Genomic DNA, 19347 nt, shown 5'->3' on the forward strand with positions numbered 1-19347 from the left:
CTGCTCGGGAGCTTCGTCCTGTGTGCCCTTCGTCCCGTGTGCCCAGCGGAGCCCAGTGGAATTGCAAGGCTTTGCAAGGAGTGGAAGGTTAGGGTTGGGCAGGGAAACCTAGACCTGATGAATGAGTCAGGAGCTGACACTGGAGTCACGTGGCAAAGGCCACGCCCCGGGAACTGACTGAATCATGTGACAACCCGGCCAAGAAACGTTTTTCTCACGTGACGGAGGTGCCTCGGGTGGACCAATAAGGATGCGGAGGCCGGGCTCGGGGCGGGGGACGGAGGGGAAGGGGACGGCGCGCGGGAAGGAAACTTAAGTCATCTGTAGTGGCTTCTGGGACTCTCTGTGGATTGTGTCCTGTCCCGGTACGGTTGCAAATTAGGGTCGAGTTCAGTCCTGGTGAGCCATGAAGTGCTTGATCACCGGCGGCAACGTGAAGGGTGAGTTTGGATATGCTTGGCGGCGGGGCACGTGAGCAAGCCGGAAGAGTCCCCCTAAATCTTTTTCTGCTCTCCTCCCTGTAGTGCTGGGCAAGGCTGTCCATTCGCTATCCCGAATCGGGGACGAGCTCTATCTGGAACCCTTGAAGGACGGGGTAAGAGGCTGGAACTCAGGGGTGGGGCGGTTCAATGGGGAGTGGGGAGCCTAGACTTGGCACTCGCTTTCGGCCTTGCATAATGATGATGGACAGGTATTTCGGCGCAGTCGTTTCCTCTTGAGTTTTTGGGGCATCAGTTTGGGCCTTGTCTTCCGAGGCTGCATGTGCCCTCCCTAAAGTGACAGGCAGGGTGGTGCTGAAGTGACTTAGGGGGACAGCAAGCATGGCAGATACTGGGAAGTTCACATGCAGGAGGTCGTGCTATACAGAAGAGAGAAAGGGAGTTTCAGTAAGCGATGGAAGAGGACAGTCACAGGATGAAAAGGCAGGCCATTGGGGTGGGTTGGTCCTGCTGTTGCCCCTAACTCTATCTTGCCTGCTTTTTTGTGTCTCAGCTCTCCCTACGGACTGTGAACTCTTCCCGTTCCGCCTATGCCTGTTTCCTCTTTGCCCCGCTCTTCTTCCAGCAGTACCAGGCGGCTTCCCCTGGTCAGGTACCACTGCGCTGTAAGATCTTGATGAAGGTGAGGATCAGCCGAAGCATCTTCACAGCTGTGCCTCTGTGCCAGGGTACTCAGTAAATAATTACGAGGGAATTAGCTTCATATGGGAGCAATTCCATGCAAAATGCAGTGATGTAAAGATGTAAGAGGGTTGTAAGAGCTGCGGAGAGGGTGGTGACTTTCAAGTTGGTCAAGAAAGGTTAGCAGCCCTTCCTGCAAAGGGGACAGCATGGACAAGGCCTGGAAGTGTGCAGACATCCTGCATGTAGTAGGAGCCCCATTTAAAACTTTGTTGGGCCAGTGATGGACAAGGATCTACATGGGATGTAGAGCTGGTCCATGGAGGCACAGTGCCAGGCTGATGTCCTACCCTGCCCAGTCCTTCCTGTCCGTCTTCCGCTCTCTGGCGATGGTGGAGAAGACTGTGGAGAAGTGCTGTATCTCCCTCAGTAGCAGCAACAGCCACCTGGTGGTCCAGCTCCACTGCAAGTATGGTGAGTAAGCAGCTGGCCAGCCAAGAGTTCCCTCCGTGGGTGTGGGGGAAGTGAAGGTTGTCAAGCCCACTGAGACCCTTTCTCCTTATTCAGGGGTCAAGAAGACACACAACCTCTCCTTCCAGGACTGTGAATCCCTGCAGGCTGTCTTCAACCCAGCCTTGTGCCCCCACTTGCTCCGTGCACCAGCACGGTGAGTACACCCTGTGTCAAGCTTACCCCGAGTCTCTTCCATCTTTGGGGCTTTTGAGTGTCATTCTGGGAATGCACCATTTTCAACAGACATGGCTAGCTTCTGCCCGTCATCCCATCAGTTCTTAGAGTCGAGAGGATCAGGAGTTTCAAGACCAGTGACTCTCTAGACTAGCCTAGATAATATAAGACTGCCTCAAAAAGGGTGTGTGTGGGGCCGGGCGTTGGTGGCGCACGCCTTTAATCCCAGCACTCGGGAGGCAGAGGCAGGCGGATCTCTGTGAGTTGGAGGCCAGCCTGGTCTACAAGAGCTAGTTCCAGGACAGCCTCCAAAGCCACAGAGAAACCCTGTCTCCAAAAACCAAAAAAAAAAAAAAAAAAAAAGGGTGTGTGTGCTGGGGAGATAACTCGGAAAAATGTCTGATGTGCAAGTATGAAGACCTGGTTTTGAGTCCCCGAGCTCATATAAAAATGTGTGGTCTGATTGAGCCGGGCGTTGGTGGCGCACGCCTTTAATCCCAACACTTGGGAGGCAGACGCAGGCGGATCTCTGAGTTTGAGACCAGCCTGGCCTACAAGAGCTAGTTCCAGGACAGCCTCCAAAGCCACAGAGAAACCCTGTCTCAGAAAAAAATAAATGTGTGGTGTCCACTTGTAATTCTAGTCAGGGGGTTGGGTAAAGACTGGATTCCTGGGGCTCACAACCCTAGGCCAGTAAGAGAACCTGTCTCAAATAAAACAAGGTGGACAAACCTGTAAACCGCCACCTGAGGAAGTCTGGCCTCTGCTCATGTATGCTCATGCAGAATACACATAAAGACACCTCTTTATGAGAGAGACTTGGGAGTTCTGTGCACACTGCACATTTGGGCCCTTACCTGGCTCTTCAAAAACAGACATGGCCTCTTCCCATTTCCACTGATGGTGGGGCCCTGTCTTCTGTATCCCAGAGGCCTGGCTTGGCTCTCTGCCACTCAGGCACGCTTTGACCACTTTTCTAGAGAGGATTTGTGATCTGCCTGCAGATCTCTGACCCCAATAACCTTGAAGGTCTGTCTTTGACCTGCATCACAGCTCCAAAGCCCTCTGACCTGCTCATTCTTCTGGTGGTATCCCTCTTAAAGCAGCTGCTTTCTAACTGCTGGGACTGTGGCTAGACTGAGCCAAAGGAAGAGCAGAGCAAGGAGGCTGGAGTCTAGGAGTCAGCATCCAGAGAATGCAGGGCAGGGAGGATGTGGGCTGGGCTCCAGCAGAGTGAAGATCCCGAAGACCAGCGCAGGTGCAGTGAACTGTCCCCTGCCTATGCTGGGTACTTTCCATACACCTTGCCCAACGTCCCTTCATTTCTCAGAGTGACTGAAAGTCCCTTCAGGTCCCAGTGTCAGCTTCCCTAGGGTCTGTTAGTAGTGGTGGACTTGCTTTTTGGAGAGAAAGAGGCACTAGGAGCTGCTTCTTATTAAAAATTAGAAATTGAATGTTTTTTTTTTTTTTTTTTGAGAAAGAATTTCTCTGTAAAACAGCCCTGGCTGTCCTGGAACTTGTTCTGTAGGCCAGACTGGCCTCAAACTCCAGCCTGCCTCTGCCTCTGCACCAACACCACCCCGCTCAACAATTGCCATTTTGTCTTATTTTTTTCCCTCAATATTGACAACAAAACCTAGGACCTTGTGCTTATTAGGTACTCTCTTCCACTGAGCTAAATTCCTAGCCCCAACTGCTTCTCCTTCTCACATAATTTAAAATATAGAAGTTAGTAAGCTGGCTCAACAGTTAAGGTCATTGCTTTAAGCCTGACAACTTGAGTTATCAGGCTTAAACTCCTTAGAACCTACATGGTGGAAGGAGAACTCACTCCTGTGGGTTGTCTGCTCATCTCCACATGCACCAGGGCATCTGAGCTCCTCTTCCCTCCACAGAATGCCCACCCACACAAAATAATTTTTCAAAATTCAAATATAGAAGCCGGGTGCTGTTGCCCCCACCTCCCAGTGCTAGGGCTGTACTCAGACTGTACTTAGCTATATTTCCAGTTCCCAAAGTTGCCGTGAAGCAAATCTAGGTGTTACTTTTTTGCAAATGTTCAGCACTATGTATCCTTAGAAGACAGAAGCCAAGGCCTGGCATTGTGGCCCATACCTTTAATCCCATTACTTGGGAGGCAGAGGCAGGTGGATCTCTGCGTTCCAGGCCAACCCAAGCTAGAGACCCTGTCTCAAAAAACCCAAAACCCAAAAAAGGATCTACCCCTTTTCCATCTTTGTGTGTGTACAGGGTGTTGCTATTTTACACAAGCTACTCTTGAGTCCCTGTGTTCAGGAGCTGGGTTGGTATGGTGGTGCACACCTGTGAGCCCAGCTCTTCAAGGAGAGTCAAGAGGGCAAGTGGATTGCTCCAAGTTTGAGGTCAGCAAGGGCTATGTGAAGAGACCCTGTTGTTTTTTAAACCCATCCTGGCCCTCAAAGCAGCCGCAGCTAGCAGCTGTGCGCACTACACCCAGCTAGCTTTGCAGTTCCTTTTGTGCAAAGGGGTGCACCAGGCCTTTGCCCTGCTGGTCCAGTTTCTCAGTCCTGTAGCAAACAGCCCTTTGCTCCTGCCCCATGCAGTGCTGCCTGCCCATCCTTGTGCTGTGTCTAGGCTTTATTTTTATTGAGTTTCTGACCAGGTAGGTAACGCACCTGACTGGCGGCACACACCTTTAATCCCAGCACTCGGGAGGCAGAAGCAGGTGAATCTCTGTGAGTTTGAGGCCAGCCTGGTCTACAGAGTGAGTGCCAGGATAGGCTCCAAAGCTACAGAGAAACCGTCTGGAAAAACAAATGTGGACAAAGCACGGTGTGCATATCTGCTGTTTTTCCTTGTCACAGGGTTTTGGCAGATGCTGTTCTGTCCTTTCCCCCTGCACTGACTGAGGTGACACTGGGCATTGGCCATGGCCGACGGGTCATCCTGCGTAGCTACCAGGAGGAGGCAGGTGAGGGAATTAGACCTGCCCCAAGAGCGAACAGAGCTGGAGTGAGGCAAGAACTCAAGGACTCCTCTTGTGCCTGCCCCCAGATAGCACCAACAAAGTCATGGTCACTGAGACTAGCATTGGGGAGGAGGACTTCCTGCAGCTGCATGCCCCAGAAGGGACAGCTGTCACCTTCTGCCTTAAGGAATTTCGGGTGAGTTTACCAGCACCATCACCTGGTGTTTCAGCCCGACACAGGCTCTTACTACCTGCTTCTTCTTCCATCCCAGGGGCTCCTGAGCTTTGCAGAGTCAGCAAACTTGCCTCTTACGGTCCACTTTGATGTTCCAGGCAGGTAATTGTAGGCTTGCAGACTGGGGAGGAGGTTGGGCTCTGGGATGCCTAGAGCAGAGCAGGATGACCTAGCTCACCCCCATTCCTTTATCCAGACCAGTCATCTTTACCATTGAGGACTCTTTGCTGGACAGCCACTTTGTCTTGGCCACACTCTTAGAGCAAAACCCATGTTCCCAGGACCTGTGCTCCCCAAGTCCCCGCCAGCCAATGCCTCAGAAGCAGGCTCACAGGTAAGGATACCGCCACCCAGCTCTCCGTCGTCTCTGTAAACCTCAGGCTAAGCCTGCTACTCTAGCTTCTGCACCTCCCCCGTACACACTTCCTTCCTGTCAGGCCCCAGCCTCTACAGGGCTTCCAGCCTCCATGGTCAGCTGTACTGAGACCCCTCCCATCCAAAGAGGCATCCCCAAGGTCCTGCTGGCTTCCTTCTCTGGCGGAGGCCTCCCCTTTGAGCCTCCTCCCAGGCTAGGAGGGAAAGGGCTGCTGGGAGGCAGGGAGCTGCCTGGTGTGAGGAAAGCAGGTGGCTGGAAGGGCAGGTGGGTGGGGAGGATGGGCTCAGTGTGGTGGAAGCAGAGGAAGTCTGGTTTGGCTCGCAGCCCAGCACATCCCTGGGCTCTGGTGCTCTCCAGCTCCTGTCCCTTGGGAAGGTGAGGGATTGGGCCCCATGTGGCCCTGTTCACAGAACTTCTCGGCCCCCCCCCCCCTGAGCTAAGCTGGCCCCCAGGATGCCTCCCTCAGGCCCCTACCTGAACTCTGATCAAAGGGGTTCCAGTTCCACCCCCTCCAGGAAGCCCCCACTTAACCCCTGCATCCTTTCTTCCCAGCCAAATCAGGAAGTAATAAAACCAAAAGCTCACCAGCAGTCTTGAGGCCTCAGTCCTCCAAAGTGGGGCCTGCCCGTGTCCCTCTTCCTTCTGATATTGTCTCTGCCTACAGCATACCCCACTTAGATGACTTTACCAATGATGACATCGACTGTTACATGATTGCCATGGAAACCACCGTGGGCAGTGAGGGCTCCCGGGCACAGCCTTCCACTTCCCTCCCACCTGTCTCCCAGCCCTCCCATGACCTTGCCCCTGCTTCAGAGGAGGAGGAAGAAGCTGAGCCCAGTACAGTGCCTGGGACTCCTCCACCCAAGAAGGTAGGAGCTGGAGGTTGGGGTACGAGATGAGAGGTGAAGGAGGGAGCAGCTCCCAGAACTAGCTCTGCTTTCTCTGTTCTCTTTCCAGTTTCGCTCACTTTTCTTTGGTTCCATCCTGGACCCTGTACACTCCACCCAGGATCCCAGCCCTGTGCTGGCTGAAGACAGTGATGGTGAAGGCTGAACTTGAGAAACTGGAAGCTTGTGTCCAAAGGCCCACGGACCAGAAGCAAGCCCAGCCACTGGCAGGGCTGGAACTTAGTCTCTGGGCATGGAAAAGGGCCTATGCTTGGGGTAGGCCGAACTTGGCTGTAGGCTGCCCAGGCAACCATATTTGGTCTGTGTTGTATATTATTTACTCAACCTGTATCAATCATGTCTCTTTCTGGTGCCCAGCTATACCGACAGATTCCTTACCTTTCTTACTACAGAGCCACAGGCCAGGCTCTAAGTGTCTAGCCAGAGCTAGAAATTTACCTTCCTCTGGCTTGCCTGTCTTTTAAAACAAAGAGAAAGAAAACAATCACAGTGCTGATTACCCTCTTCCAATCATGAACTAACTCCCTATCAAACCTCTGGGATGACCTATTTCTCTTGCTTTCCAATACTTGGACCTTGGCTTGGAATCCTAATAACCTCTAGACCCAAGTGTGCCACTGGGGTGGCCCTGGCTGGGCCCACGTCCAGCTAGTCAGTTTGCCCTCTCAGGTGGCTTTGTACCAAAGGGCTCCTGGCCCACTGTCTGAAACAAGTGAGAGAGAGGCCATGGCGAGAATCCAGCTTTGACCTTTATTCAAGAGACCAGATGGGTTGCCCTAGGATCCGGCTGCCAGCTGTGCAAGGCTGGAGACCCACAATCTGGTTTGCCATTGCCCTGAGCTGCAGCCTTGGCCCCAGGATTCCACTTGCAGCCACCACAGGTGCTGGTGGGAGGGAGCCCTGGGGGATTAGATGCTGCTATTGATTCATTAAAAAAGAAAGGAAAAGACACTTAACGCTGTGTGTTCCCCATGATGGGTGGGCTGAGGGGCCAGTGTGACCCATGGCAGCGTGATCTCTGTACAAATAACCCTACATCTGGGGCAGAAGGGCAGCACATGGAGGCTATTTCTTGGCTTTGGCAGAGTTGCGGGGTGGGGTGATGGGACGGCCTCCAGGGTTCAGGCCACTGAACTGCCCATACTTCCCCTTGTTCTTGTCCGCGGGCTTGAGGATCTGAAAGAGAAAAGGCTGGTCAGGCTCCTGCTGCTGAGCCAGGCAGTCTGACAGCCTCATCCCCACACCCACCTGGAAGGAGCACATAAGAGTCTCATCCACGCTCATCATGGCACCAGCATTGTCAAACTCGCCACAGTAGTTGGGAGCTGAGAAGAGTGTCACCAACTGCCTCTTGGCAAAGAACTCATAGCCATCTTCTACAACCTGGGCAAGGATAGGAACTGTTTGGTCTAGAAGTTAAGCAGCTCACCACCCCCAGTCTGCTCCAGGGCCACCAGCCCACCTGATGCGCCCTGCAGATGAGGTCCAAATCATGCTTGTGCAGGAACTTGGCTACCACCTCAGCCCCAAAGGTAAAGGAGACGCCACGGTCATTCTCGCCCCAGCCTTGAACATCCTTGTCAGGGTCAGACCACAGGAGATCACACAGTAGGCCCTGGTCAGGCACATCAGTGGGCCGCATAATACGCCTTATCTGCTCCATGGATTGCAAGTCTGGAGACAGGCCTGGAGGGAGTGGGTACCATTCCTTAGGGTGAAAAGCAAGGACTCTACCGTGCCCAGAAGCTCTTGGGAATCAGCCCTCCCCTCCCAATGGTGGTGCTCTTTTGGACTCCTAAAATCCAGGCAGGTAGAATTCATTATCCCTCAGCTTTTAAAAGTGCAAAGACCAGACCTCCAAGGAGGAAAGAGATGAGTGAGTTGCCTACAGGATGCCAAATGCCACAACAGGAAAGAGTGCAGCCAAACTGGGGTGTGAGTGACTTCCTACAATAAGTGACATCCAAGATGAGATTCAAGGAGAGCTATTCCAGGAAACTGAGAAGAGTTCCGCTAACAACTTTACAACTAAGGATGTGGCCCAAGAGCCCTAGGCACAGGCCCCACAACCACTCTAACCTCCATGGCAGCAGAAGATCTTCTCATCTACAATGGCTGCGATGGGCAGGCAGTTGAAGCAGTCAGTGAAAGTTTTCCACAGTTTGATATTGTATCGTCTCTTGCCTGCACAGAAGGAGAGGGCTTATAAGGAAGACCACCCACCTCATGGGACCCTCAGTCTAGGTTCCTGTGTACTCCAGGGTATTCTGTGGGTTACTATGGCATAGCTGGGAGAGAAGACTTGTAGGCAAGGTAGGCTTAAGTCCTTCTCCCTGCACTGTCCTGACCTACATTCCAGAATTCTAACACATGGGTCCACAAGAACCTGAACTCCAGTCTGGCCCAACCTCGATGCTGGCACCCACTCTGGTCCCACGGATCAGGCCAAACCAAAAGCTGGTCTGGTTTATTATACAGACACCCTAAATGCTTAAGTAAGGGATGTAATAGAGGTGGGTGTCGCCGGGCGTTGGTGGCGCACGCCTTTAATCCCAGCACTCGGGAGGCAGAGGCAGGCGGATCTTTGTGAGTTCGAGACCAGCCTGGTCTACAAGAGCTAGTTCCAGGACAGTCTCCAAAGCCACAGAGAAACCCTGTCTCGAAAAAAACCAAAAAAAAAAAAAAAAAAAAAAAAGAGGTGGGTGTCATCAGGTAGGACTGTGGGGGGGACTTTAGCAAATGGGCAGTCCTCCACAAACCTCCATTCACCAGGTCCTTCCTGAGTGTCAGGGAGGACAGCATGTGAAGGGGGCCTTACATGGTTCATAGTACATTAGAGGTCTTTTGGCACCAGACCAATATAAGGGGCCCATGGAAAGCTGGGAAAGTAGCTTTGGGAAGCCTGCAACATTTCAAGCACTTACATTCATCATAGAAGCCATAGATACGGTTGATGCTGGCACACTCGTGGTTCCCACGAAGCAGAAAGAAATTCTCAGGGTATTTGATCTTATAGGCCAGCAGCAGGCAGATGGTCTCCAAAGACTGCTTACCACGATCCACATAGTCCCCCAAGAAGAGGTAGTTGCTCTCTGGAGGGAAGCCACCATACTCAAACAGCCTTAGAAGGTCATAGTACTGGCCATGGATGTCACCTAAGAACCAGAAAAACCTAGACAGGTGCAAGATCTAAACGAGCACAGGGCCGGCAATGGGCTAAAGAAAGGGGAAAAAAACAGGTAGTGGGGGCTATTTACAAAAAGCCAAGGGGTTCTGAGCAAGGGCTCACCACAGATCTTGAGAGGCGCCTCGAGCTCCAGAAGAATAGGTTGGCTCAGGAAAATCTCCCGGGATTTGAGGCACAGACCACGGATCTCATTCTCTGTTAGTTGCACATTCTTTCCAGGCCGTGAGCCCTGCACTGGGTACGGAATGGGGGTCTTAGGACCCTGACCTCGCAGACAGGATGGGGGTGGGTGTCATGCACCCTCAACACGGGCAGCTGTTGCCAGGGAGCCGCTCCGAAACCTCTGCCTCAGGCCTCCAAACGCAAGACCCGACCCCCTCAGCCACACAGGAGGCCCGAGGGAGCCGCCTGTTCTCAGGACCTTCCTCGCTCCGGGACTTCTTCCCAGCTAGCTACGCAGGCTTCTCACCCAGAGTCCGGGCCACGCGTGCGTCCCCGGGCCCAGAGCGCGTTCCAAAGCGGAGGCGCGCGGACGGGGAGGTGGCCGTGGCCACAGGACCTCACGGCCTGTCCCCGCCCAAGCGACGCTGGCCCTCGGGAGCCGCAGGCCCGCCCGCGCGCCACTTCCGGACGGCGAGTGGGCCTGGGCTTGGCGCGCGCGCACCTTCCCTACCCCTGCCCACCTTCCAGCAGGCGCCCGATGATGGAGTCCAGGTTGAGCTTCTCGCTGTCGGACATGGCGGCGCCGCCGCTCCGGCCCAGCAGCTCCGGGCCCTCTCCTGCCTCCCGCCCTCTCACAGCCTCCTTCCGGCCTGGCTCTCCTTCCGCCCGCCCCAGCCCGCCCCTGCCTGCCGCCCCGCCTCCTTGGCTGCCCTCCCCGCCGCGCCGCGCCCGCAGCTCCCTGCTCTCTAGCGCCTCCGCTGGTCGGGAAGAGCCGCAGCCTGGAGGGTCTCGGGAGGCCGGGCGGAGCCTAGTTGGGGTGGCGGGCGGGGTTTGGTAGGGCGGGGTTGAGTTGGCTCCACCCTGGAGGGATCGTCCTGCCCCGTTCATAGGCGTTATGGCCGGAAGTACTGTGGAAATTGTTTTTCTCTCTCAAAAGTCTCTTCTCACCCCAGCCCTATGTGAGATTGTGGTGTGGGCACGTTAATTGCTGACTTCTCAAACTAAGGCGTAATGAGAACGAGAATGGGCTCCAGACCCGAGCCCCACATTCGGCTTGGTCCTTGTGGTGAAACCCATGTACACCTGCTACTGAACGCTGAGCATGTTTTGGTCCAGGTTACCTTGGTGCTTTGCTCCGTCAATTTTTTTCTTCCGTGAATGATGTAATAGTATTGCACCGCGTTCATGTTGTAAGTACTTTGTGTAGTATTCAGACTTGCTTAGCATGTGCAAGTCCTTAGGTTCCATCTCTGGTTCTGGAAGAAAAGAGAAAAAAAAAGGTATTATTTTTTAAACAGTAAAACATGGGCTGGAGAGGTGGCTCAGAGATTAAGAGCACTGACTGCTCTTCCAGAGGACCTGAGTTCAATTCCCAGCAACCACATGGTGGTTCACAGCCATCTACAATTCAATCTGGTGCCCTCTTCTGACAGAACACTGTGTATGTAATAAATAAATAAATCTTTAAAAAAAACAGTAAAACATTAAGATAGGCCTGGTGTCATAAACCTGCAACCCCAGAGCCTGAAATCCTAGCGTTCAGGAGTCTGGAGATAGGAGGGTCAAGAAGTTCAAGGTCATGCTCACCTATAGCGAGAGCTATCTCCTGCCTGGATTACATGAGACCCTTGTTCCCAGACAATGCCCCTTCACTCCCCAAAAAGAAAGAAGATGAAGGGAAAAGCCAAAACATAAAAGCATAATTCTTATTGAAACTGGGAATTGGCTTTTATATGCTAGTAACCACAACACTGATGGTGGCCCGTCATCTTCATCTCTGGCAAGCCAAGGGACTCATCACACCCAGCATCCTGTGGATGGGAGGAGTTCGTGGCTTGGGCACTAGGGCAAGCAGGAAGAGCCTCATAGAGGAAGGGGGGGAGTCCCCCCACCTGGGAGGGGCCCCCAACAGGCTGCTGAAACTGAGACGGAGGAGGAAGTGAGAGAGGTGAGGTGCAGAAAGGAGGTGAGCTGGGCTGCCGTGGCTACAGGGTAGGCCTGAGGCTGGGTCTGTAGCTGAGGCTCGGCCTCGGCCAAGCCCACTCCCCAGGAAAAGAGGAGGCCTAGTCCCCTGTGGCTGACGACTGGCAACTGGAATTTGGGGCCTCAGTCTGACAACTCCTGGCTGCTCACACTGATTCTCTGTATGTCTTGCAGCCTGTGACACTGGGGTCTAGGGCACAATGGCCCAGGCCCTGGGGGGAGGACCTGGTGCTGCCATCAGAGCTACAGGATGATTCTAGCTCTCTAGGGTCTGACTCGGAGCTGAGTGGGCCCAGTCCATATCGCCAGGCTGACCGCTATGGCTTCATTGGGGGCAACTCAGCAGAACTGGGGTAAGTGAGGCATGGGTAGGGAGATAGGGTACCGAGACTGAGTTCTGGCTGTAGAGACTAGCCCGGAACTCAGCCAGTGCCACTCTCAGATCTCAGGTGGAATTCTAAGGTAAGAATGCCAGTGAAGGAAATGTCCTTTTTATCCTTTGAGGGTCTGAACGCGCCCTTATAGCTGCACCTTTCACCTTTTCATCTCTGGCCCAAGAGCTCCAGATGGAAATTCGTACCTCTTTCATTCTCTTCTTCAGGTTTACCTTACCCAGTTAAACAGGCCCAGAGACAGACAGAAACTTGCCCCACATCGCACAGCAGATCAGAAACAGAAGCAGATTCTGGCTTTGAGTTCAGGGCACCGTCCCCCAGGAGCCCCTGTGAACTGTCTCTGTCTCTGTTGTGGGTGATAGTCAAACAGGCTCTCCCTCAGTACAAACCTCCTCACTGCTTCAGTCTTTCCTGCTTCTGTCCCTGTTAAAGCCAAATACCAATCACCACTGGCAGCTTCTGGGCCACAGATCCCCTCCCAGGACTCCTCAGTGGTCCCCCGTAGCCCAGAATGGGAAAGCGTAAGTTCCAAGGAATGTGTGCCTCCAGGCCTGGCCAACCCCCTGCAGACCTCATCCGCCAGCGGGAGATGAAGTGGGTGGAGATGACCTCACACTGGGAGAAGACCATGTCTCGCCGGTACAAGAAGGTGAGGAAGAGGGCTCTGTGTATACTGGTCCCCATGGCTCTTTATCTCCACTGCCTCTGCCAGCCCAGGGGGCCCTCGGCCAATGAGAAGCTGTAAGAGAGGTTGACCTAACACAGCTGGATCTCACCCGCAGGTAAAGATGCAATGCCGGAAGGGCATCCCTTCAGCCCTGCGGGCCCGGTGTTGGCCCCTGCTGTGTGGGGCCCAGATGTGCCAGAAGAACAACCCCAGCACCTATCAGGTGAGGAAGTGGGCAGACTCTGTACCTCCCCTTCTCAGAGTTCCTGGAGCCCTGAGCCCTCATCCACCTTCCTGCCTCCTGCAGGAGTTGGCAGTGGCCCCTGGAGACCCACAGTGGATGGAGACCATTGGCAGGGACTTGCACCGCCAGTTTCCTCTGCACGAGATGTTTGTGTCACCCCAGGGACACGGGTACGAGGCCAGGGAAACCCAGTGACCCCAAGTCCTCATGCTAGCTGCTTCAGCCCAGTTCCCTACTTCAGATTTACATCCTTGGCTGAGGGAGACTATGACCTGGGCAGAGGCCACAGAGGGCAGGGAAGGGACGCTTAGGAGGATAGCCCTAATGAGATCTTCTGGCACAGGCAGCGGGGGCTGCTGCAGGTTCTCAAGGCCTACACCCTGTACCGGCCAGAGCAGGGCTATTGCCAGGCTCAGGGCCCTGTAGCTGCTGTGCTGCTCATGCATCTGCCCCCCGAGGTGAGTGACCGTGACCCTGCTCTGAGACCCTCAATCCCATTGACCTGTGCCCCGTGTGATTCTGAGCTCTTAGACTCCAGTCCCAGGTACTCAGACCCCAGAACCTGTGGTCCTTTATTTTCATGTCCTGTTGTAGTGCCCAAACCTCGTGTCCACTAGTCTCAGTAATGCTGCCGTCTATCATCCTGACTTTTAAACCTGAGACCTTCGATCCCGGCCTTTACCCCAGGGGTCTAGGAGACTGGAAAAATTTCCCTTTGACATTCTGATTCTGTACCATGCCCAGGTTTGCCAGGAACATCCACTCACACTGGCTTTCCCAGTCTTATAATTTGTGACACTGAACTGAGTTGGGAGCACCATGGTCTTGTCCCTGGGGTGGGGGGACCCCACTGACCTTAGGATTCTGGGATATAAACTCTGAGAGCTTCTCAACTTTTCCCAAAGGGTCTTATGACCTTCAAATACAGAACCCCAAACCCTGTGATCTCCAGCCCCTCACCCCCAGGACAGAGCAGGCTCTGAGCAGGGTGGGAGTGGCGTATACCCATGTCCCTGGGCCTGTTCCCTACCTCTCCTCCTCCTCTGTGGACCCTTCCTTAATGAGGACTCACGGACCTGTGCCCTGCCCTCAGGAAGCCTTCTGGTGCTTGGTGCAGATCTGCGAGGTCTACCTCCCTGGCTACTATGGGCCCCACATGGTGAGCAGCTGTGTAGGGATATGAAAACGGGAAGTGAGGGCCAGGGGAGTGAGGGACCAGAAGCCTGGAGTTTGGGGGTGGAGGTGTACAGCACTGGCTGGCCAGGCTGATGAGGAGCCTGCCTGTAGGAGGCGGTGCAGCTGGATGCTGAAGTGTTCATGGCCCTTCTGCGGCGACTGCTCCCACGTGTACACAAGCACCTGCAGCAGGTGGGCGTTGGACCCCTGCTCTACCTGCCCGAGTGGTTCCTGTGCCTCTTCACCCGCTCGCTGCCCTTCCCCACGGTGCTGCGCATCTGGGATGCCTTCCTTAGTGAGGGTGAGTAGGGCGGGGAGGGGGGGGCTAGCTCACTTTCTGAGTTTGCTGTGCTTGCTGCTCCTACTCAGCCTTGGGTCACATGGACCTTGTGTCCGTGGAGAAAACAGCTCACCTCCCTGACAATCCCAGAGTAGCGAATGAGAGTCACTGCTTTGTCACGAGGACCACAGTGGGAGGCTGAGTGCAGGACAGGGATGTCTCTGATGTGGATGGGGGCCTGGGGCCTGCTAGGCAGTAGCCGGGCTGGTTGACACACATGTCGTGGGATGTGAGTGGTTCGGGATGCCCAAGGCCGAGGCAAGGTCCACAGCAATAGGAGATGCTCTTCAGGGCCTTGCGCCCGTGGCTCTTCCGAGTGACCCGGCAAGCTGGCTCTGACAGCTAGCTTGTGAAACTTTCATTTTGGTGGGGGTGGGGCTAGGAGGTGACAGTACCCAAATTAAGGAGATATTTATAGAATGTCATAAGTGCCATGAAAAAATAAATCAAGGGATGTGACAGGGTGTCAGGAGAGCAGCAGAAGGTGGTTGCTGTTTTTAAAGATGGTTCTGGCTGCTCTATGAAGGAGGGATTCTGAAAGGCAAGCAGGTGGGGGTCAGGGGACAGGAAGGACACTACAGGCAAGGATATCAGGTCACAGCCAGTCCAGGTGACTCTTGGGAGGAAGGACATGGAGAAATAAGGGTAGAAAAGAGAGAGGGTGGGGGCTGGAGAGATGGCTTAGAGGTTAAGAGCACTGACTGCTCTTCCAGAGGTCCTGAGTTCAATTCCCAGCAACCACATGGTGGCTGACAACCATCTACAATTCAATCTGGTGTATATGTAATAAATAAATAAATCTTAAAAAAAAAAGAAAAGAGAGAGAGTGATGGGACCCAAGAGTGGAAGGGACATCAGAGCAGAGTTGACTCTGGGTCTTTAGGGTTCTGCTCTATGCTGTCCCATACGTCTAGAGATTTCCCCTACAGTCAGGTTCAGGTCTAGTAATGTACCTAGCTCAGTTGGTAGAGTTCTTATCTAGTATGCAATTGGAGCCTGGTCCAATTTTCAGCATTGTATAAAACTAGGCATGGGCCAAGAGGTGGTGGCGCATGCCTTTAATCCTAGCACTCGGGAGGCAGAGGCAGGTGGATCTCTGTGAGTTCTACAAAGCAAGTTCTAGGACAGCCTCCAGAGCTATACAGAGAAACCCTGTCTTTATTTTTTATTTTTTGGTTTTTTGAGACAGGGTTTCTCTGTATTGTTTTGGAGGCTGTCCTGGAACTCACTCTGTAGACCAGGCTGGCCTCGAACTCACAGAGATCCGCCTGCCTCTGCCTCCCGAGTGCTGGGATTAAAGGCGTGCGCCACCAACGCCCGGCCCCAGAAAACCTGTCTTTAAGAACAAAAAGAAAAAGATAAAAACTAGGCATATGCCTGTGTATATGCCTGTAATCACAGAACTTGGTGGACAGTAGCAAGAGAATCAGAAGTTCAGGATCCCCTTTGGCTACATAGTGAGTTCAAGGCCAACCTGGGTTACATGAAACTCTATCTCCAAATCTTAAAAAAAAAAAATCATGGTCTAAGTACCCAAAGCACATGTGGCACCTCTCCTCTAGCCTCTAACCTTAAGAGGCAGGGCTGATCATGGTGGTTCGATTGATCCCTATCCCCTGTACCTAGGGACAAGCACTGTACAGGTCCCTTTAATAGCAATGATGACATTGTCGCTGGCAATTGTTCCTCTAGACAGTAGTCACTAGGTCTTCCTGGCATCTAGTTGGCTCTTAGTGGTTCAGAGGATGCCAGAAAGAGACTGGCCAAGGCCAAGTTCTCTCTCTCTCTCTCTCTCTCTCTCTCTCTCTCTCTCTCTCTCTCTCTCTCTCTCTCTCTCTGTGTGTGTGTGTGTGTGTGTGTGTGTGTGTGCGCGCGCGCGAGCGAGTGAGCGAGAGAGAGAGAGAGAGAGAGAAGAGAGAGAGAGAGAGAGAGAGAGAGAGCTATGTTCTTGGTTAGGAAGAAATGAAGTTCTGCCCAGAACCTTCCTAGAGTCAGAAGGTGGCAGATTCAAGATGGAAAGTCCTTAATAGGCACCAATCCAACTGCTCCTTGAGGAGACAGGGTGCTGAGACTCTGAGACTTGGCATAAGTTTGTTAGCAGCCCCTGGCTGGCTGCCCTGCCTGGAAGTGTCTAGCATCCTGAGACTGGCTTGCCCTGCAAGGTCCCGTGCCCTCAATTTGTAGTCTTCCTTCTAGGCATCATAATTCACACTTATAATCCCAGCTCAGAGACCAAGGCAGGGGTGTTGCTGTGAGTTCAAGGCAAAGCTGGGTCACATAGTTCCAGTGTGGCCTCTAGACTGAGACTATCTCAGGAGAACAAAAAGGCAGATGTATGGGCTGATGAGATGACTCAGTGGGTAAGGGGACTCGCCACCAAGTCTGATGGCTTGAGCTTGATCTCTAGGTTTCACACAGTAGAAGAAAAGAACTGACTTCTTTTTCAAGACAGGGTTTCTCTGTGTAGCCCTTGCTGTCTTAGAACTCACACTGTAGACCACACTGACCTCAAACTCATAGAAATCTACCTGCCTCTGCCTCCGAAATGCTGGGATTAATGGTGTGCGCCACCATTTCCTGCTAAGAACTGACTTCTACAAGATGTTCTTTAATCTTCACACTTGTGATGTGGCAGTCACACAGTACACACACACACATACACACACACACAGAGAGAGAGAGAGAGAGAGAGAGAGAGAGAGAGAGAGAGAGAGAGAGAGAGAGAGAGAGAGAGAGACAGGAAATAAATAAATAAATGCCCAGGTGTGGTGGCCCACACCTGTAATTCCAGTATTCAGGAGGCAGAGGCAGGAGAATTGCTGCAAGTTCAAGGCCAGTCTGGGCTTCATAATGAATTCCAGGCCAGTCTGAGCTACACAGTGAGACCCTGTCTCAACAAAACAAAAGAAATTTAGCATGGCAGCCATACCTTGAATCCAAGCATTTAGAAAGCAAAGGCTAGTGGGTTACTGTGAGCTGGAGGCTAGCCTTGGCTACATAAGTTCCAGCCAGCCAGAACTACAAAGTAAGACTGTCCCCAAAAAAAGCCAAGCACTTGTGTTGTCACAGGCCTGTACTCCAGCTCTCTAGAGGAAGAGACAGGCGGCTCAGGTCAAGGTCATAGGCAGACGGAGGCGTGGTTACATGAGACCCTGTCTCAAAAAATAAACAAATTGCCGTCTTTGGCCATTTTTCCTGGCCCGGGTTAGGGGACATGAGCTGCAGTGAGGTAGAAGGAGCATGTCTGGGGGCTGATTCAGCTGAAGAACTGAGGGGGCAGACTGGCTTCCTGTGAGTGAGCAACCGCCTTCCCTGCAGGTGCCAAGGTGCTATTCCGTGTGGGGCTGACACTGATGCGCCTGGCGCTGGGCACTGTGGAACAGCGCACAGCATGCCCAGGGCTCTTGGAGACACTGGGGGCCCTTCGAGCCATCCCCCCCTCCCAGCTGCAGGAAGAGACCTTCATGTCCCAGGTGGGTATCTCTCTCAGCTCATCATCCTCAGTGGCCTTGCCCATGCTGCATAGCTGGGAAGACTGAGCCCAGGCGAGAGTAAGGAGCAATGCCTGTGCTCTGAGCTGCAGAGCGCGTGAGAACCCCAGGCCTCAGCAAAGCTGTGTCTCAGCCCTCAGCCACTTCCTGGGGTGGTGTACTGCTTGCCCCATGGGGACCTCAAGGCTTCCTGCTCCCTGCCACCCCAGTCCAGACAAAGTCAGCATCAACTGTTCTTTACAGGTCCACAGTGTAGCCCTGTCTGAGCGAGATCTGCAACGGGAAGTCAGGATCCAGCTGGCCCATCTGCCCAAGTCATCACCTGGGCCAGCACCTCTGCCACAGGCCCGCCTTCCTGGGGCCCAAGCCATCTTTGAGTCCCAGCAGCTCGCAAGGGTTCGAGAAAGCACCAAACCTGAGATACCCCGAATAGTGGTGCAGCCCCCAGAGGAGCCCAGACCACCGCGGCGCAAGCCACAGACCCGTGGCAAGACTTTCCATGGGCTCCTAACAAGGTCTCGGGGACCCCCTATCGAGGGTCCCTCTAGGTCCCACCGAGGTTCTGCCTCTTTCCTGGACACCCGCTTCTGAGTGTCTTGAGTGTACAGTGTGTGCTTACTGCCACCACATCTTAGTCATCTGAGCAGCCATGCCAGCCCCAGAATGTGTACTGCACTTTATTTCTGAGCTGCGTGACTTTGCTCTGTTCCCAGCAAGGACCATCTAGAGGAGAGGAGTAGCTCCCCACTTTAAGAACTGTGTCAGGCACAAAGATAAAGGAAGGTCACTGAGTGGAGCTTGTGGGGAGTTGTCCAGTACCTGCCATTGCCAGAATCAAAGCCGGCACTGAAGGAGTGTGGGGGTGATGCTTCGGGCTGGGATACCGTGTCCCCATGGGCTTCTTGTTGGGGAACCCCAAATAAAGCCTGACTGAGAAGATACTTGGATAGAGCTGGATCAAATATTCCTCCACTCTCCACCCTGGACTTATTGACATGTCCCCTCGTGCCCACATTCCCCTTTCCTGTCATAGTCCCGCATGGGGACACACCAAGACTGCCCATTGGCTGCTGGGTAAGGTGTTTACAGGGAAAGAAGCCAGTAACAAGCCACCAAGTGGCAACCTCAGGGGTACAGACCAGGCTTCTCTATAGGTCAGAGGAAGGCTCCCCAATGACAGCTGGGCCCCAGAGGGGACTCCAGCCTCTCTTTGCCTCCTCCAGATGGCTCAGGCCTCCCTTAGGTGGGGACTCTAAGCCATGTTGGCCTCCCCAGCCATGCTCCTGGTCTCATCTGTCAAAGAGAGCAAGAAAAGAACAAAGACCTAGTGTGCTCAGGACAAAGGAGAAAGGTCCTGCCAGCCTTTGTTCTCCGCTAAGCCCTGGTGTACCTCCTGGGACCGCAGCCATAGAAACCCTCTCCCAC

The 19347-nt window shown here is 53.6% G+C and overlaps 3 protein-coding genes across 10 annotated transcripts; 2 read left to right on the forward strand and 1 right to left on the reverse strand.

The window, feature by feature from the left end:
* The first annotated feature begins 259 nt into the window (after window positions 1–259).
* On the forward strand, window positions 260–7228 carry Rad9a (RAD9 checkpoint clamp component A). 2 transcript variants are annotated; one of them, XM_005064069.4, is made up of 11 exons: window positions 260–440; window positions 525–595; window positions 994–1122; window positions 1481–1595; window positions 1689–1788; window positions 4652–4758; window positions 4842–4951; window positions 5028–5092; window positions 5187–5324; window positions 6031–6238; window positions 6327–7228. In XM_005064069.4, the coding sequence occupies exons 1-11, from the start codon at window positions 407–409 to the stop codon at window positions 6420–6422; spliced, it is 1173 nt and encodes a 390-aa protein (XP_005064126.1). In that variant the 5' UTR covers window positions 260–406; the 3' UTR covers window positions 6423–7228. The 2 variants fall into 2 exon arrangements, with proteins under 2 accessions (XP_005064126.1, XP_012972460.1); XM_013117006.3 differs by lacking the exons at window positions 260–440; window positions 525–595 and having other exon boundaries at window positions 993–1122; window positions 1432–1595.
* Ppp1ca (protein phosphatase 1 catalytic subunit alpha) lies at window positions 7009–10300 on the reverse strand. The gene is made up of 7 exons (XM_005064071.4): window positions 10148–10300; window positions 9567–9698; window positions 9202–9432; window positions 8357–8461; window positions 7740–7963; window positions 7526–7660; window positions 7009–7453 (listed from the first exon to the last, which is right to left on the reverse strand). The coding sequence occupies exons 1-7, from the start codon at window positions 10200–10202 to the stop codon at window positions 7343–7345; spliced, it is 993 nt and encodes a 330-aa protein (XP_005064128.1). The 5' UTR covers window positions 10203–10300; the 3' UTR covers window positions 7009–7342.
* Window positions 10301–11434: 1134 nt separating this feature from the next.
* Window positions 11435–18863, forward strand: Tbc1d10c (TBC1 domain family member 10C). 7 transcript variants are annotated; one of them, XM_021227084.2, is made up of 10 exons: window positions 11435–11574; window positions 11784–11962; window positions 12554–12653; window positions 12787–12894; window positions 12979–13085; window positions 13259–13373; window positions 14009–14074; window positions 14203–14392; window positions 17750–17904; window positions 18166–18863. In XM_021227084.2, the coding sequence occupies exons 3-10, from the start codon at window positions 12594–12596 to the stop codon at window positions 18511–18513; spliced, it is 1149 nt and encodes a 382-aa protein (XP_021082743.2). In that variant the 5' UTR covers window positions 11435–11574; window positions 11784–11962; window positions 12554–12593; the 3' UTR covers window positions 18514–18863. The 7 variants fall into 7 exon arrangements, with proteins under 7 accessions (XP_021082743.2, XP_040606153.1, XP_040606145.1 ...); XM_040750219.1 differs by having other exon boundaries at window positions 12574–12653; XM_040750211.1 differs by having other exon boundaries at window positions 11784–12653.
* The last annotated feature ends 484 nt before the right edge of the window (window positions 18864–19347 follow it).

This window comes from Mesocricetus auratus, unplaced genomic scaffold (genome assembly GCF_017639785.1).
Source record: "Mesocricetus auratus isolate SY011 unplaced genomic scaffold, BCM_Maur_2.0 Super-Scaffold_4256, whole genome shotgun sequence".
In the NCBI taxonomy this organism is placed as follows: Eukaryota; Metazoa; Chordata; class Mammalia; order Rodentia; family Cricetidae; genus Mesocricetus; species Mesocricetus auratus.

Coding starts and splice junctions, on each gene's coding strand:
- Rad9a (XM_005064069.4), top strand. CDS start 407: ATGAAGTGCTTGATCACCGGCGGCAACGTGAAGG. Junction 1,596..1,688: donor CCAGCTCCACTGCAAGTATG/GTGAGTAAGCAG, acceptor CTCCTTATTCAG/GGGTCAAGAAGACACACAAC. Junction 5,325..6,030: donor CCTCAGAAGCAGGCTCACAG/GTAAGGATACCG, acceptor CTCTGCCTACAG/CATACCCCACTTAGATGACT.
- Ppp1ca (XM_005064071.4), bottom strand. CDS start 10,202: ATGTCCGACAGCGAGAAGCTCAACCTGGACTCCATCATCGGGCGCCTG. Junction 8,462..9,201: donor CTATGGCTTCTATGATGAAT/GTAAGTGCTTGA, acceptor CCTTCTGTGCAG/GCAAGAGACGATACAATATC. Junction 7,454..7,525: donor CTCTTATGTGCTCCTTCCAG/GTGGGTGTGGGG, acceptor TTTCTCTTTCAG/ATCCTCAAGCCCGCGGACAA.
- Tbc1d10c (XM_040750211.1), top strand. CDS start 12,516: ATGGGAAAGCGTAAGTTCCAAGGAATGTGTGCCTCCAGGCCTGGCCAA. Junction 13,374..14,008: donor TCATGCATCTGCCCCCCGAG/GTGAGTGACCGT, acceptor CCCTGCCCTCAG/GAAGCCTTCTGGTGCTTGGT. Junction 14,075..14,202: donor GCTACTATGGGCCCCACATG/GTGAGCAGCTGT, acceptor GCCTGCCTGTAG/GAGGCGGTGCAGCTGGATGC.